Raw genomic sequence first — 18477 nt, forward strand, 5'->3', positions numbered from 1 at the left:
CAAATAAAATAATGGATGGTGCCAGCAATCTATCAACATCAATCTGTCGAAGAGTGAGTTAACACAATAACTGCCTATATGGTAGTAAGTGCTGATGTCTGAAATATGAGGGTGCTATAAAAGCACAGCATAATAATAAATAATAATCTTTCCTGTCTATGGATATTTGCAAAGGAATAAGACAGGTATAGAAATTTCTGCAAATATATGGCATGTGTACAAACCATAATCCAGTGCATGAAACATGCGAATTACAGTGCCGGTACTATAACATGTAGATCTGCCATAGACATAAGCACGAACAAGGAATCATTTTATTTAGGTGATGCCAGATTCATGATTAGGTCGTGCAAAGTGACATAACTGCTAATATGCAATCATTTCATTTAAGAGATCCAGAAATAAACATTTTTATTTAGAGCCAATAAAATAAATACATGCTAAGTGATTTATCCTATGACCTAACAACAAGCTTATTCTACTTCCCAAACAAAACATGTCTCTGAATGCAACCAGGGATTGATCTCAGGTCTGTCTCCATGATGCTGTCCAGACTACAGGGACCAGAGTGGTCTAGGGATAGGTTGCTGTAGGAGGGAGCAGGCGGGGTCTGTCAGTGACTGATGTACAAGTATTTGACTAGTGGTTTTCAGACTCACAAACATACCAGGAGAAAGGTCTGAAATGTTCATTGCATCCATGTCCACCGAGACACCTCAGAAGATCCCCAGCCTGATGTAAGTCCCCAGGACATCTCACTGGCAGCAGAAGACTCATTACCTCACCACATCTTCACTCTTCACTGTGATATAATAAGGTAAATTACCATTTTATTCTAATTTCTCACTTTTAAATTATTAATGTCTGGCATATTTGAAGCATTTGGTATTGTTTAGAAAGTAAGACACATTTCCCATAATTTTACATACTGTATATAACTTATACATTCATTATTTTTACGTATATAATATATAACACATATATAATATAATGTTTACATATATAATATATAACACATATATAATATAACGTTTACATATATAATATATAGCACATATATAACTTTTACATATATTACAAAAATAATTTTATATATATAAGATAGCAATAATATCATTATTTCAAAAGGTATCTACTTATTCTATTCTTTATTCTACTTAAATAGAATATCTATATTCATGTATCTATCTTATCTTGTATATATAGATATATATATATATGTGTTATATATATACATATATATATATATATGTATATATGTATATATATAGAATAAAATTTTACATATAAATATTATTTTATTTACATTTGCAGCTGAGTTGATTATGTGATATCTGAAATTAAGATATTTGGGAATATGTAGGGCTTCAGCTCTGCTATGTTTTGCAAATGATTTTTGCAATAAAATTAATCCCCAAAAAAACTAAATGACAAGCTTAGTTTAACTATCTTTGCAGTATACAGTATATTGAATTATTAAAAATAATAATAATACATGCTCTGCAAATGTAAATGTACCCTGTATTTCTTAGGATAAAAGAATGTTTCAAATCATTTGGTAGATATTTGAAAATATAGAAGAAGTTTTTATTTTGCTAAACTAAGCTCAAGTAGTAACGTTTTGTCCTTTTGTATAGGTCTTACGTGGATATATGTTGATTGTTTGATTTAGTGGTGTTGTAAAACAAAATTTGGCAATCCATACACACAATGGAGATTTGGTGGCACTATGTAAGACTGGCTGTAGTGTTGTTCTCTACAGTAGTAGTCTTTGGTGAAGAACAAATTCCTTCCCTTCAAACTTTACCTTATGAAGAGCTACCATTGCTACAAAGTGTGTACACAACAATGGAGTCAAATGAAATCAAGACCTCAGATGCTCCTCATCTATCAAACCCCAATATGACAGAGAATAAAAGTTATCACTCGAGAAAGAGTAGGACATATCCAGTGTGTGGGCAAAACCTGGAAATTCAGGACACTTTCAAATACATTACGACAGTGGTGTCATGCCTCATATTTATAGTCGGGATTATTGGAAACTCAACCCTGTTGAGGATAATCTATAAAAACAAGAGCATGAGAAATAACACCAACTTGCTAATTGCCAGCCTAGCCCTAGGAGATCTGCTTCATATCATGATTGATATACCAATCAACACTTATAAGGTAAGAACAAGGTTGCTTTGGCACCATTTCATTAAATTGTTCGAATTACGACTTGAATTTTTATTTTACATTGTATTCTTCCATTTTTATGTGAATAAATCAGAAAAATTTTCAGAAAAATTGCTGTCATTGAATGGAAACTTATTTTTTATATATAAAGAGGCTGAAAATTCTGTAGGTACAAATCTATTTCTGCTCTCACATACGAGGTGGATATGATTGTATCCAAACTGGTCAATAATCTGCGAGCGAAAAACACAACGAGCAGCACAAATCCAGTTTGCTGCAATATTTGAAGCAACAATTGAAGCCAGCTTTGATTGTTACCAATGGTAGAATCTGTGCTGCTGTTTTCATAATTGTTTCTTATCTGTACTGTATATATCCTATTAGAAACAATGGGTGGATCCAAAAGGAGTCATTGAATTGCAAGTTGTCAGTAAATTTTTATTGGATGAGATCTATCACAACTATTATAACAAATACTGAGTGGATTTTTGACTACTGTTACAAGACAGAATACTATAGAGTGTATAATAAAGCAAAAAATAATACCCAAAAGAGGAAAGAAAACAAACCCAAATAACAAAATTAATAAATCTTTATTCAATTTATATTAAAAAGCCAATAAAGCTAAAAATGGGAAATAGATACAAAGTAATGCCTGGGCAAGAACAGTCATCATAAATACATATCCTTTGGATAGTGATCTAATATAGAATATGGAGAACCTACAAAATGAATTACATATAATTACATATTACATATAATTATTATCCCTATAATGTAATAAAACCATCAAGTGGGCAAATAAATCAATATACAGTGGGTACACAAAGCATTCAGATCCCTTTAATATTTTTTCATTGCAGCCATTTGGTAAATTCAAAAAAGTTCATTTTTTTCTCATTAATTTACACTCTGCACTCCATCTTGACTGAAATTTTTTGCAAATTTTTTAAAAAAAACTGAAATATCACATGGTCATAAGTATTCAGACCCTTTGCTCAGTATTGAGTAGAAGCACCCTTTTGAACTAGTACAGTCATGAGTCTTCTTGGGAGTGGTGCACCAAGTTTTTCACACCTGGATTTCGGGATCCTCTGGCAGATCCTCTTCAGTTCCGTCAGGTTGGATTGTGAATGTTGGTGGACAGCCATTTTCAGGTCTCTCCAGAGATGCTCAATTGGATTTAGGTCAAGGCTCTGGCTGGGCCAGTCAAGAATGGTCACAGAGTTGTTCTGAAGCCACTCCTTTGTTATTTTAGCTATGTGCTTAGGGTCATTGTCTTGTTGGAAGGTGAACCTTTGGCCAAGTCTGAGGTCCAGAGCACTGTGGAAGAGGTTATCATCCAGGATATCTCTGTGGTTGGCCGCATTCATGTTTCCTTCAATAGCAACCAGTCATCCTGTCCCAGCAGCTTAACAACACCCCCATTGCATGATGCTGCCACCACCATGTTTCACTGTTGGGATTGTATTGGGTAGGTAATGAGCAGTGCCTGGCTTTCTACACACATACCGCTTAGAATTATCACCACAAAGGTCTATCTTCGTCTCATCAGACCAGAGAATCTTATTTCTCATAGTCTGGGAGTCCTTCATGTGTTTTTAGCAGACTCTATGCGGGCTTTCATACGTCTGGTGGAGGGCTGCAGTGATAGTTGACTTTGTGGAACCTTCTCCCATCTCACTTCCGCATCTCTGGAGCTCAGCCACAGTGATTTTGGGGTTCTTCTTTACCTCCCTCACCAAGTCTCTTCTCAGTTTAGCTGGACGGCCAGGTCTAGGAAGACTTCTGGTGGTCCCAAACTTCTTCCATTTAAGGATTATGGATGTCACTGTGCTCTTTGGAACCTTGAGTACTGCAGAAATTCTTTTGTAACCTTGGCCACATCTGTGCCTTGCCACAATTCTGTCTCTGAGCTCCTTGGCCAGTTTCTTTGACCTCATGATTCTCATTTGGTCTGACATGCACTGTGAGCTGTTAGGTCTTATATATACAGGTGTGTGCCTTTCCAAATCAAGTCATATCAGTTTAGTTAAACACAGCTGGCCTCCAATGAAGGAGTAGAGCCATCTCAAGGAAATGGACAGCATATGACTTACACATAAGTGTCTGAGCAAAGGGTCTGAATACTTATGACCATATGATATTTCAGTTTTCCTTTTTTAATAAATATGCAAAAATTTCTACATTTCTGGATTTTTTTTCAGTCAAGATGGGGTGCAGAGCATGCATTAATGTGAAAAAAATGAACTTTTTTTAACTTACCAAATGGCTGCATTGAAACAAAGAGTGAAAAATTTAAAGGGGTATGAATATTTTCCGTACCCACTGTAGAGGATAGCAGCCTAAGGCACTATAAAAAGTGCACATACAAATAATAAAAAGGAAGACAAATCAATATCAAAAGCAATTGCACAAACGTAAGGCCAAAATGTCCAGATCTATAACAGATAACAAAATACAGTGATTACATATAAGATCTAGATACTTGACAGCTAAACAACTAAAGTATGTGCAAGCAAAAGCATATGAGGTAGGTGGTGGAGTATATATGTTCAGAAATGAACATGCTAGTGCCCATGAAGCATATGAAAATAATACAGAGCATATATGCTTTATGAGACGGTATGTGAAGTAGATAGCAGCCTGATAGTTCTAAGGCATGATTATAAGAACTCCATAACCAAGCAAAGGCACCATACCTGAATGACAAGGTAAATGCGCAGACAGTGTACCCAGACTGATATCACTCTGCTTTATTGGCTTTTTAATATAAATTTAATAAAGATTTGTTAACTTTATAATCTGGATTTGTTTGGTCTTTTATCGATTCTGTGTATAATAGAGCAGCAGACTCATGTAACTATTGTATTGTGTGTATTTCTTTTATTTTAACAAATATTTACCTAGAAAGTCAAAGAAATGTGTTTCTTCACTCAGAGATAATATGGAGTTCTTGCACCAGCCCTGAATCTAAATACCCTGTCTACTCAGGGTAGAGGGTCTTGTTGACCCTCTTCGTACCCCTGGATCATATTCTATACTCTACTAACACACCTACTCTCCCCCTGTTGGGTCAGTCTTTCCTGTATGCTGTGATGCTATAAAACTGCTATAATTCCCTTATGTCATTAATGCATAGATTTAGTGACAAATAGTCTTTGAAGCCTTTCTGCTTGTTATGTTAGGTGTAAACTCCCTTAAGCCAGCCATTTATTAAGCAAAGCAATTACAAACTTTTGAAGAAATGTTGAGCAATGTGCAATAACATAAACAGAAGGAGAAGGGCGGCAAGTACTGTAAATATCCCAAGTCTGACACCGAGGTTAAATCATAGAGGAAGCAATTTGTAATGCTAGACAAGTTCTGTACAATGCTAACATGGACCAAACATTACATAAGAGCATAACGAGCATTAACTATGCATGAAGCGCTCATGTAAACAGTGTCGTAATCCGTCATGTGTTTCACTAAGAACTTCAATATTTGTATACCTTATTTTTTACAAGCAGATTGTTTGTGTATGTCCTAGTACTTTTTTGCAAAAGTATCTAGTTAGAATTAAATAATTAATTAGTAAAAATAGATATAATGGATAATGTAGTATTTTTTATAGTCTGTTTATAGACTGTTCTTACAATGTCTTTCTGGAGGTAATCATTGTTGTCATAAATGGGATTTAAAGGAAGAGAAATTGAATCTGAGGAATTTAGTGAGGGTTTTTTTAACATGAGATTCATTAGTGATTTTTTGCTTTACTGTTTTATTAAAATGGATTTCAATCATACTTCTTATATAACCTAAAAAAACACCATTATTTTGGCCACACTTATGCTCATATTGTGTTCTATAAATGGTTATCTATAGAGTATACTATAAGAATCGTAGTGGTGTCATTACTAGTTGGACAGAGGGGCGCGTAACAAGGCCAAAGCTTACCAATTATAGCAAGCACACATTGCAAGTGCTTAAACTACTGTAGATATTGTAAAAATCAATCATTTGTGTGTCAAAGTAGTCGTAATTTAAGCAATTATAAAGAACAAATAAAAACCAAAATATATAAAAACTGAATATTCAGAAAAGCAAGCAAAAGATTTTGTAGGCATTGTCGTTTTTTTGTTTCATTTCAGATAAATAAACTAATATAAAATAACTAAATATGACTAAATATGTGTTAGGGCTAGCGGAACGCACCGAGTATAGGTAGGAAGCAACAAGGTGCGTTCGCAGCCCAGGGTCCAGCGTGCAGAGATATCTGCTGCAAAGTAATGGCGGATAAACTCTGAGCTCACACGTGGGTTAAGCTTCACCTCGTGTGAACTGAAAGCGATCTTTGTTGCCGCACAGAGTCGCGCTGTACACAAAAACTATAGCCCTAACTAGGGTTGTGCTTGCAAGCAAGCCAACGGCTAATTGCCCCCACTGACACTCACTGCCTGCCTGAGTGTACAGTCCCAGCGCTACAGTCTCACACCACATGAATAAAGAGTGGTATACAATCGCGGCCATGCAATCATTTTATAGTTGCAGCTCTTCAGGATCTTTTTTGGAGAACCAATAGGAGCTGCTACAGGCCTGAGCGTGTGACCCCCGACCTCCAATGAGAGGCCCTCCCGTGGGCATGCTCAGTGTGTGCAAAGCAGGACATAGTCCCAGAAAAGCCTGCTCGCCGCTGACCAGTGCTGGCTACAAAAACAGAGCCTGGAAAGGAGTAACCCTTTGCACATTATCAGGCTGAGCGAGACGCTGGAACCGATGTCTCCGCTGAGCAGGCTTCACTGCCTCTGATGTAGAATTGGAGACATGGTTCGAGATTCCCCCTGTGCAGCGGCGGGAACTCGACACCTAACAATATGAATAAGTCAAATAAATAAAAATCTTGAAATGAAATAGATTACCAGATAGATGCATAGATATGTACAGTGGGTACAGAAAGTATTCATACCCCTTTAAATTTTTCCCTCTATGTTTTATTGCAGCCATTCGGTTAATTCAAAAAAGTTCATTTCTTTTCATATTAATATACACTCTGCACCCCATCTTGACTGAAAAAACAGAAATGTAGTAATTTTTGCAAATGTATTAAAAAAGAAAAACTGAAATATCACATGGTCATAAGTATTCAGACCCTTTGCTCAGACACTCATACTTAAGTCACGTGCTGTCTGTTTCCTTGTGATCCTCCTTGGATCTACTCCTTCATTGAAGGCCAGCTGTGTTTAACTAAACTGATATGACTTGATTTGGAAAGGCACACACCTGTCTATATAAGACCTCACAGCTCACAGTGCATGTCAGACCAAATGAGAATCATGAGGTCAAAGGAACTGACCAAGGAGCTCAGAGAAAGAATTATAGTAAGGCACAGATCTGGCCAAGGTTACAACAGAATTTCTGCAGTACTCAAGGTTCCCAAGAGCCCTGTGGCCTCCATAATCCTTAAATGGAAGTTTGCCAATGTCGTATGCTGAAAAACAGATCCACACCATGACTTTACTGTTGGTATGGTGTTTTGGGGGTGATAAGCCATGCCTATTGAACTCCACACATGGTGTATATTATGGCACCCAAAGAGTTCAATTTTGGTCTAATCTTCCCAGACTATATTCTTCCAGTATTTCAAAGGCTTGTCTTAATGTTGTTGAACATACTTTAAAAGCACTTGAACATGCTTTTTGATGAGCAATTGAGCATTGCGTGGTGAGCATGCAAACAGGCCATGGAGGTTGAGCTCATTACATATAGTTTTCTTTGAAACAATTGTACTTGCTGATTTCTGTTGGTCTTTATAGGTGGTATAAAGCTCGGCTCTTGGACAACTCTTCTGATAATTCTTTTCACTTCCCTATCTGAAATCTTGGGTAGGCAACTGGTCATTGCTGATTTATGGTGAAAATATGTTATTTCCTCTTCCGTATTACGGCCCCAACAGTACTGACTGGAAAGAAAGTCTTTTATAACCAATGCCATTATTATGCTATGCAACAATAAGATTGCAAAGGTCTTGAGACAGCTTAATGGATTTATCCATCATGTTTCCTCTGTGACACCTTGGTAATGAGACACCTTTTTATAGTTGAATCAGCTGATATTATTTTTCACTAAGTTGCAGGATTGCTTTCTAATTACTAGGATATTTCAGCTGGTGTGATTACTTTCCATGGCTTTTTGCATCTCTCTTTCTTCATGTGTTCAATACTTTTTTCTTGTGTCATTTCTCGTTATTACACATAACTTAATTTATGGACATCTATGGTTTGATTTCTTTGCCTGTGTGGATTGGATGGGTTGTTACTGACATCTGGTAAGAACTTCATGTCAATAGCACCTTTAGAAATATATTTACTTAGAAAATTGGTGACTTGTGCAATACTTATTTCACCAGCTGTATGAAATAATAACTTGAACAGTATGGTAATATGGGGGAAAGCTTTCCTTGGAGATTACTAGTTGATCTGTGTTCTTATGTTTTTCTTCAACTTTAAGTATCACTCTGTAATCTGTGTGTTTCTTATGTCCGCTGTTGCTTATCTCCATCTACAGTACACCGCCTGATATATATAAGACCATAGATTCTATGCTAGTGTCTACCTGTTCATCTGAGAATGGTCTTGTTCTCCTCTCAACCCTGCCTTGCCTTCATAATGCCCTGCATTACCTTTATGTCCTCAATGTTCCCTTTATCATCCAAAGTTCAATGTAAACTTTTTCCTTTTTCCCTTTTATGTGTCTTTTTGTCTGAGGCTCTGAAGCACCTGCCGCTCTTCTTTCTTTTGCCACTTTCCTTTACATTGCAGTAAGTAGGATGCAATTGCTTTTGACATTACTCATTGTCACTTCCCATCTACACTACGTGGTCTCATCTGCGTCTCTGAATATTTTGCAATGTTTGTTGTGCCCTGCATACAATGCAACTAATTCTTAACTGACAATACATTTCTGAGAACCAATCATTCTCTCCCTGATACTAATTATTTCTTCAAGTGTCAGACAACAGGGTTTATCTACAGTCATAATAGCTTTTGTTGCACATTTGTCATTTTGACTGATTTGTGCACAACTGAAGCAAATTTGTAAAATCAGTGTTTCATGCAATGTGGATTTTTATTAAAGTTTCTCTCACTTCACATGCTGGGATCTTACAACAAATGATTCCTGACAGACCTGATGCAAAATTATGTACCGTAAGTTGACACATTTTAAGTTCATTTGCTTTCCATAGAAGTACAAGATACCTACTTTTCCATTTTTATGTAAAAAAATGTAAAAATAAATATTAGAATGAACGAGACTGAAAAATTAATAAAAGTAGCAAATGTGTTTCTTTATATTAAAACCATTACACTATATAGAAAAAATGTAAATTGGTCTCAAGTTGTATGTCTTGTAACTTAAGATACTGCAGTCATCATGCAGGATGTCGTCATTGCAGATCTGGCTGGGACACCAGAGCGGGGACGTTTAACCCCTTCCCGACCTTTGACACAGCGTATGCGTCATGAAAACCCGTGCCAATCCGACCTGTGACACAGCATATGCGTCATGGCCGGATTGGGCTCCTGCAGGCCGGGTGAAAGGGTTAACTCCAATTTCACCCTGCAGGCCGGGTGAAAGGGTTAACTCCAATTTCACCCGGCCTTCAGGGACAGGGGGAGTGGTAGTTTAGCCCAGGGGGGGTGGCTTCACCCCCCCTCCCGTGGCTACGATCGCTCTGATTGGCTGTTGAAAGTGAAACTGCCAATCAGAGCGATTTGTAATATTTCACCTAAAAAACTGGTGAAATATTACAATCCAGCCATGGCCGATGCTGCAATATCATCGGCCATGGCTGGAAACACTTTTGTGCCCCCACCCCACCCCACCGATCGCCCCCCCAGCCCTCCGATCTGTGGTCCGTTCCCCTCCGTCCTGTACTCCGCTCCCCCATCCTCCTGTCTGCTCCCCCCGTGCTCCAATCCCACCCCCCGTGCTCCAATCCACCCCCCCTGCACACCGATCCACCCCCCCGCACACCGATCCACCCGCCTGCACACCGATCCACCCCCCAGCACACCGATCCACCCGCCCGCACACCGATCCACCCGCCCGCACACCGATCCACCCCCCATGCTCCGATCCACCCCCTCCCCGTGCTCCGATGCCCCCCCCCCGTGCCCTGATCTCCCCCCCTTATACTTACCGAGCCTCCCGGGGTCCGTCCGTCTTCTTTCCTGGGCGCCGCCATGTTCCAAAATGGCGGGCACATGCGCAGTGCGCCCGCCGAATCTGCCGGCCGGCAGATTCGTTCCAATGTGAATTTTGATCACTGTGATAAAACCTATCGCAGTGATAAAAAAAACAGTAAATGACCCCCCCTTTGTCCCCCATAGGTAGGGACAATAATAAAATAAAGAATTTTTTTTTTTCACTAAGGTTGGAGTTAGAACTAGGGTTAGGGTTAGGGGTAGGGTTAGGGTTAGGGGTAGGGGTAGGGTTAGGGCTAGCGTTAGGGGTAGGGGTAGGGTTAGGGTTAGGGATAGGGTTAGGGGTAGGGTTAGGGGTAGGGGTAGGGTTAGGGTTAGGGTTAGGGGTAGGGTTAGGGGTAGGGTTAGGGGTAGGGGTAGGGTTAGGGCTAGGGTTAGGGGTAGGGGTAGGGTTAGGGTTTCGGTATATGCACACGTATTCTGGTCCTCTGCGGATTTTTCCGCAGCGGATTTGATAAATCCACAGTGCTAAATCGCTGCGGATTTATGGCGGATTTACCGCGGTTTTTCTGCACATTTCACTGCGGTTTAACAACTGCGATTTGCTATTGGAGCAGTTGTAAAACCGCTGTGGAATCCGCAGAAAGAAATGACATGCTGCGGAATGTAAACCCCTGCGTTTCCGTGCAGTTTTTCCACAGCATGTGTACAGCGATTTTTGTTTCCCATAGGTTTACATTGAAATGTAAACTCATGGGAAACTGCTGCGGATCCGCAGCATTTTCCGCAGCGTGTGCACATACCTTTAGAATTAGGCTATGTGCACACGGTGCGGATTTGACTGCGGATCCGCAGCGGATTGGCCGCTGCGGATTGGCAGCAGTGTTCCATCAGGTTTACAATACCATGTAAACATATGGAAAACCAAATCCGCTGTGCCCATGGTGCGGAAAATACCGCGCGGAAACGCTGCGTTGTATTTTCCGCAGCATGTCAATTCTTTGTGCGGATTCCGCAGCGTTTTACACCTGATCTTCAATAGGAATCCGCAGGTGAAATCCGCACAAAAAAAACTGGAAATCCGCGGTAAATCCGCAGGTAAAACGTAGTGCCTTTTACCCGCGGATTTTTAAAAAATAGTGCGGAAAAATCTCACACGAATCCGCAACGTGGGCACATAGCCTTAGGGTTAGGGTTGGGTTGGAATTAGGGTTGTGGTTAGGGTTAGGGGTGTGTTGGGGTTAGGGCTGTGGTTAGGGTTACGGCTACAGTTGGGATAAGGGTTAGGGGTGTGTTGGCGTTAGAATTGAGGGGTTTCCACTGTTTAGGCACATCAGGGGGTCTCCAAACGCAACATGGCGCCACCATTGATTCCAGCCAATCTTTTATTCAAAAAGTCAAATGGTGCTCCCTCCCTTCCGAGCCCCGACGTGTGCCCAAACAGTGGTTTACCCCCACATAAGGGGTACCAGCATAGTCAGGACAAACTGCGCAACAATTACTGGGGTCCAATTTCTCCTGTTACCCTTGAGAAAATAAAAAATTGCTTGCTAAAACATCATTTTTGAGGAAAGAAAAATGATTTTTTATTTTCACGGCTCTGCGTTGTAAACGTCTGTGAAGCACTTGGGGGTTCAAAGTGCTCACCACATATCTAGATAAGTTCCTTAGGGGGTCTAGTTTCCAAAATGGGGTCACTTGTGGGGGGTTTCTACTGTTTAGCCACATCAGGGGCTCTGCAAACACAATGTGACGCCCGTAGAGCATTCCATCAAAGTCTGCATTTCAAAACTTCACTACTTCACTTCCGAGCCCCGACGTGTGCCCAAACAGTAGTTTACCCCCACATATGGGGTATCACCGCACTCAGGAGAAACTGGACAACAAATATTGGGGTCAAATTTCTCCTGTTACCCTTGGGAAAATTAAAAAATTCTGGGCTAAAAAATTAATTTTGAGGAAAGAAAACGTATTTATTATTTTCACTGCTCTGTGTTATAAACTTCTGTGAAGCACTTGGGGGTTCAAAGTGCTCACCTCACATCTAGATAAGTTCCTTTCGGGGTCTAGTTTCCAAAATGGGGTCACTTGTGGGGGGTTTCTACTGTTTAGCCACATCAGGGGCTCTGCAAACGCAACGTGACGCCCGTAGAGCATTCCATCAAAGTCTGCATATCAAAACTTCACTACTTCACTTCCGAGCCCTGACGTGTGCCCAAACAGTAGTTTACCCCCACATATGGGGTATCACCGTACTCAGGAGAAACTGGACAACAAATATTGGGGTCAAATTTCTCCTGTTACCCTTGGGAAAATAAAAAATTGCGGGCTAAAAATCATTTTTGAGAAAAGAAAAAAATTTTTTTATTTTCATGGCTCTGCGTTATAAACTTCTGTGAAGCACTTGAGGGTTCAAAGTGCTCACCACACATCTAGATTAGTTCCTTTGGGGGTCTAGTTTCTAAAATGGGGTCATTTGTGGGGGATCTCCAATGTTTAGGCACACAGGGGCTCTCCAAACACGACATGGTGTCCGCTAATGATTGGAGCTAATTTTCCATTTAAAAAGCCAAATGGCGTGCCTTCCCTTCCGAGCCCTGCCCTGTGCCCAAACAGTGGTTTACCCCCACATATGGGGTATCTGCGTACTCAAGACAAACTGGACAACAACATTTATTGTCCAATTTCTCCTATTACCGTTGGCAAAATAGGAAATTCCAGGCTAAAAAATCATTTTTGAGGAAAGAAAAATTATTTTTTATTTTCATGGCTCTGCGTTATAAACTTCTGTGAAGCACCTGGGGGTTTAAAGTGCTCAGTATGCATCTAGATAAGTTCCTTGGGGGGTCTAGTTTCCAAAATGGGGTCACTTGTGGGGGAGCTCCAATGCATAGGCACACAGGGGCTCTCCAAACGCGACATGGTGTCCGCTAACAATTGGAGCTAATTTTCCATTCAAAAAGTCAAAAGGCGCGCCTTCCCTTCCGAGCCCTGCCGTGTGCCCAAACAGTGGTTTACCCCCACATATGAGGTATCTGCGTACTCGGGAGAAATTGCCCAACAAATTTTATGATCCATTTTATCCTATTGCCCATGTGAAAATGAAAATATTGAGGCGAAAAGAAATTTTTTGTGAAAAAAAAGTACTTTTTCATTTTTACGGATCAATTTGTGAAGCACCTGAGGGTTTAAAGTGCTCACTAGGCATCTAGATAAGTTCCTTGGGGGGTCCAGTTTCCAAAATGGGGTCATTTGTGGGGGAGCTCCAATGTTTAGGCACACAGGGTCTCTCCAAAAGCGTCATGGTGTCCGCTAACGATGGAGATAATTTTTCATTCAAAAAGTCAAATGGCGCTCCTTCCCTTCCGAGCCTTACCATGTGCCCAAACAGTGGTTTACCCCCACATGTGAGGTATAGGTGTACTCAGGAGAATTTGCCCAACAAATTTTAGGATCCATTTTATCCTGTTGCCCATGTGAAAATGAAAAAATTGAGGCTAAAATAATTTTTTTGTGAAAAAAAAGTACTTTTTCATTTTTACAGATCAATTTGTGAAGCACCTGGGGCTTGAAAGTGCTCACTATGCATCTATGTAAGTTCCTTGGGGCGTCTAGTTTCCAAAATGGGGTCACTTGTGGGGGAGCTTAAATTTTTAGGCACACGGGGGCTCTCCAAATGTGACATGGTGTCCGCTAAAGAGTGCAGCCAATTTTTCATTCAAAAAGTCAAATGGCGCTCCTTCCCTTCCAAGCCCTGCCGTGCGCCCAAACAGTGGTTTACCCCCACATATGAAGTATCAGCGTACTCAGGACAAATTGGACAACAACGTTCGTGGTTCAGTTTCTCCTTTTACCATTGTTAAAATAAAAAAATTGTTGCTGAAATTTCATTTTTGTGACTAAAATTTTTTCTTTCCATGTTGCTTCTGCTGCTGTGAAGCACCTGAAGGGTTAATAAACTTCTTGAATGTGGTTTTGTGCACCTTGAGGGGTGCAGTTTTTAGAATGGTGTCACTTTTGGGTATTTTCAGCCATATAGACCCCTCAATCTGACTTCAAATGTGAGGTGGTCAATAAAAAAAATAGTTTTGTAATTTTCGATGTAAAAATGAGAAATTGCTGGTCAAATTTTAACCCTTATAACTTCCTAGCAAAAAAAAATTTTGTTTCCAAAATTGTGCTGATGTAAAGTATACAAGTGGGAAATGTTATTTAATAACTATTTTGTGTCACATAACTCTCTGGTTTAACAGAATAAAAATTCAAAATGTGAAAATTGCGAAATTTTTGAAATTTTCGCCAAATTTCCGTTTTTATCACAAATAAACACAGAATTTATTGACCTAAATTTACCACTAACATGAAGCCCAATATGTCACGAAAAACAATAATTTCAGAACCGCTAGGATCCATTGAAGCGTTCCTGAGTTATTACCTCATAAAGGGACACTGGTCAGAATTGCAAAAAACGGCAAGGTCTTTAAGGTCAAAATAGGCTGGGTCATGAAGGGGTTAATGTTTATTTTTTATGCTATACAATTATTTTATCATTCCATTGATAAAAACTTGACTATAATAATATTGGCAAGTAATATTAGTCATCATACCCTTTCTACCAAGAAAAACAGCTGCAGCAATATGCTACATTTTTGGCACACCATGACAAATATATTAAAACATCTATGTAGAAAAACTTAAGTTTATGTGCTAAACATAAATACATGTTATTGTTCTGGCACATTAAACTTCAGTTATGCTAAACCGTACTATTCATTACACAGCAATTCTACGCCAATTTCATGCTTAATTCAAATTAAATAGAATTTGTGGTCTGGTTCGCATCATCCCCTATTCATTTAAATGCAAGCAAAATACTACATTTCATTTAATAGCCCATGACCAGTGGTCCACAAAGATGGATTCATTTTCCAAAGTTCTAAATAAAAGATAATTGGTCAACTTCAATGCATGTAAGATCAGTATTTTTTGGTTGTTTAATAAAAATCAAGAAACTATCGTTCCAAGTTTATCCTTTTATTCTACAGACCAGCTCTTTACTCCTGCACTTGTTTAAAGCATAATATTTATTGCACTTTCATAATATTTATAAAATTTTTTCTTCACATTATTACTTATTAGAAGCTTTTGTGTGACTGTTTTTTTTCCTTTTAGTGGCTAATGTAAAGCCTAATGAATATTAATTATAAAAAAGACTTACCTGCAGTTCTTTCCTCTCACCAATCAAACCACTGTCATATTTGGTCTTGCTGTTGAATAAAGCCCAATCATATCATTATTAAGTATGATTATTATTATTATTATTATTTATTAGCGTGCCATTGATTCCAAGGGTTTGCACAAAAAATACAAATATAAATTCTAATTAACAAAATAGCAATGACAGACTGGTACAACAGGGGAAAGAAGCCTAACCTCACAGGATTACAGTCTACAGGGGAATTGTTAAGGCGGCAATAGGTTGGGGGTTTTCAGCAGCAGTCATTGCAGGTTATAAGCTTTCTTGAAGAGATGGGTTTTCAAGTTCTGTCTGAAGGGTCGGTATGTTGAAGACAATCGGACTTATTGTGGAACAGAATTCCAGAGGATGGGGGATATTGTGAAGGCGATTGGATGGGAAATGTACAAGAGTGGAAGAGAGAAGGAGATTATGGAGATTACTGTATCTGATTACATGTTTTAAGATATCAATTACAGTGTGTTCGTAAAGTCATGGTGCACTTTTGACCAGTCACAGGATCTATTTATAGATATATTTACATTTTGGCGCCCTTATCAGACCTGTTCAAAATCTCTGCATGCATATGCTCGTCAATTACACCTAAGCAAGACTACAGTTCATAAGGTGTTAAAGAAACATCTCTGTTTTACGGGGTACAAATTGCAGCTGTTGTACGCTATCAAACCGGCGGATAGACCCAAACGTTGCATGTTTGCTACAGATATGCTTCATGAGATCGACAATGATGCAAGATTTTTGCAGAAGATTGTGTTTAGCGATGAGGCGACCTTCCATATCTCACTCCACAAGTAGTCATCTGCATAACTTTTTGTGCACTATATTGGACATAGATTTCTTTCACATACGTTGGTTGCTTGTTAAGTGTGTAATTTCATCAGACCTTCCATATCTGTGGACATGTTCATCGCCATAACGTCCGAATATGGGCTGCTCAAATTCCTCATGCCTACTTTGAGTACGAACCTAACACCCCTAAAGTGAATGTGTGGTGTGGCCTGATGCATTATATGGTGATAAGCCCATTTTTCTTCACAGAGCGGTCTGTGACGGCAAACATGTATCTTGACATGTTGGAATTGTATGCAGTGCCACAATTTCCAGAAGATGTCATCTTTCAACAGGACGGCGCTCCTCCACACTATGCCATGATTGTTCAGGAGTCTCTGGATAGAACATTCCCCCGGCGGTGGATTAAGCAGGCGTTCTGTCAAGCGGTGGCCACCACGATCCTGGATCTGATGCCCTTAGACTTTTACTGTTGGGGTTATGTGAAGCAACATGTGTACATTGAACGTATCAACAACATTAATCACTTAAAACAGAGAATCACACATGTTATTCACCTTGTTACACCAAACGTCCTTATCCATGTGTGGCAAGAACTTCACTATTGTTTGGATGTGTAGGGTAACAAATCGAGCCCATATCGAACTGCACTGAATAGGTATGAAACTGGGAGAGTTTTTCTTTTATTTGGAGCAGATTTCACATTTCTATTGTTTTTGTTGCTTTCCAGTGACTGGTCAAAAGTGCACCATGACTATAGCAGATTATAGATAGCTTTGTAGGTCAGTGTTAGATGTTTAAACTTTATGTGTTGGGAAATGCTGAAGAGATTTACAGAGTGGAGAGGTAGAGTAGTAGCAAGGAGAGAGGTGGATTAATCAGGCAGCAGGAGTTAAGGATTCACTGAAGAAGTGCAAAAGCGTTAGTTAGGAGGCAACAGTGGAAAATATTGAAGTAGTCAAGGCAGGAGATGAGGGCATACAGTACCATTTTATTAGATTCAAGGTTGAGGAAGGGACGAATTCTGAATATCTTTTGTGTTAGAGGTCGCAGGAGGTGGTAAGACCTTGGATGGTTTGAAGGATAGAGCAGAGTCGAGGGTTACTCCAAGGCATCGACTTGCGGCACAGGGGAAAGCGTGATGTTGTTTACCATGACATAGGGAAAAGAAGATTAGTTCAATTTCATCCACATTACATTTTAGGAAGCGTGAAGAGAAGAAGGAGGATATGGCTGATAGACCCTTTGGGATTCTGGACAGCAGGGAGGTGATATCTGGGACAGAGAGGTAGATTTGAATGTTATCCGCATATAGATGATACTGGAAGCTTTGGGACATTATGAGATGTCTCAGGCCAAAGGTATACACCATGTTCCAAATTATTATGCAAATTGGATTTAAGTGCCATAAAGATTTAATTGTTTTTCAAATAAACTCATGGATAGCATTGTGTCTCAGGACTCAATGGATCACTGAAATCAATCTTAAACACATGTGTTAATTAGTTTTCCAAGTGATTCTATTTAAAGGAAAACTACTTAAAAATGATGTTCCACATTATTAAGCAGGCCACAGTTTTCAGGTAACATGGGAAAGAAAAAAGATCTCTCTGCTGCCGAAAAGCATCAAATAGTGTAATGCCTTGGTCAAGGGATGAAAACATTAGATATTTCCTAAAAACGTAAGCGTGATCATTGTACTGTTAAGAGATTTCTGGCTGAATCTGAGCACAGACGTGTTTGTGCTGATAAAGGCATAATGAGAAAGGTTTCTGCCAGGCAAGTTCATTGGATTAAGAGAGCAGCTGCTAAAAAGCCACTGCAAACCAGCAAACAGATATTTGAAGCTGCTGGTGCCTCTGGAGTGCCTCGAACTTCAAGGTGTAGGATCCTTCAAAGGCTTGCTTTGGATCATAAACCTACTATTTGGCCACCCCTAAACAGTGTTCACAAGCAGAAATGGTGGCAGTGGGCCCAGACATACATGAAGACTAATTTTCAAACAGTCTTGTTTACTGATGAGTGTCGAACAACCCTGGACGATGGACGATGGTCCAGATAGATGGA

The 18477-nt window shown here is 39.5% G+C and overlaps 1 protein-coding gene across 1 annotated transcript in view; it reads left to right on the forward strand.

Moving 5' to 3' along the window:
• Window positions 1-657: 657 nt before the first annotated feature.
• Window positions 658-18477, forward strand: part of EDNRB (endothelin receptor type B) — a 93869-nt gene continuing 76049 nt past the window's right edge. Inside the window, exons 1-2 of the mRNA XM_069758070.1 lie at window positions 658-817; window positions 1638-2169. Of these exons, the coding sequence (XP_069614171.1) occupies window positions 1711-2169 (459 nt within the window). The 5' untranslated portion in view covers window positions 658-817; window positions 1638-1710. The remainder of the gene's footprint in view (window positions 818-1637; window positions 2170-18477) is intronic.

The sequence above is a fragment of the Ranitomeya imitator genome, chromosome 3 (assembly GCF_032444005.1).
Source record: "Ranitomeya imitator isolate aRanImi1 chromosome 3, aRanImi1.pri, whole genome shotgun sequence".
Taxonomy (NCBI): Eukaryota; Metazoa; Chordata; class Amphibia; order Anura; family Dendrobatidae; genus Ranitomeya; species Ranitomeya imitator.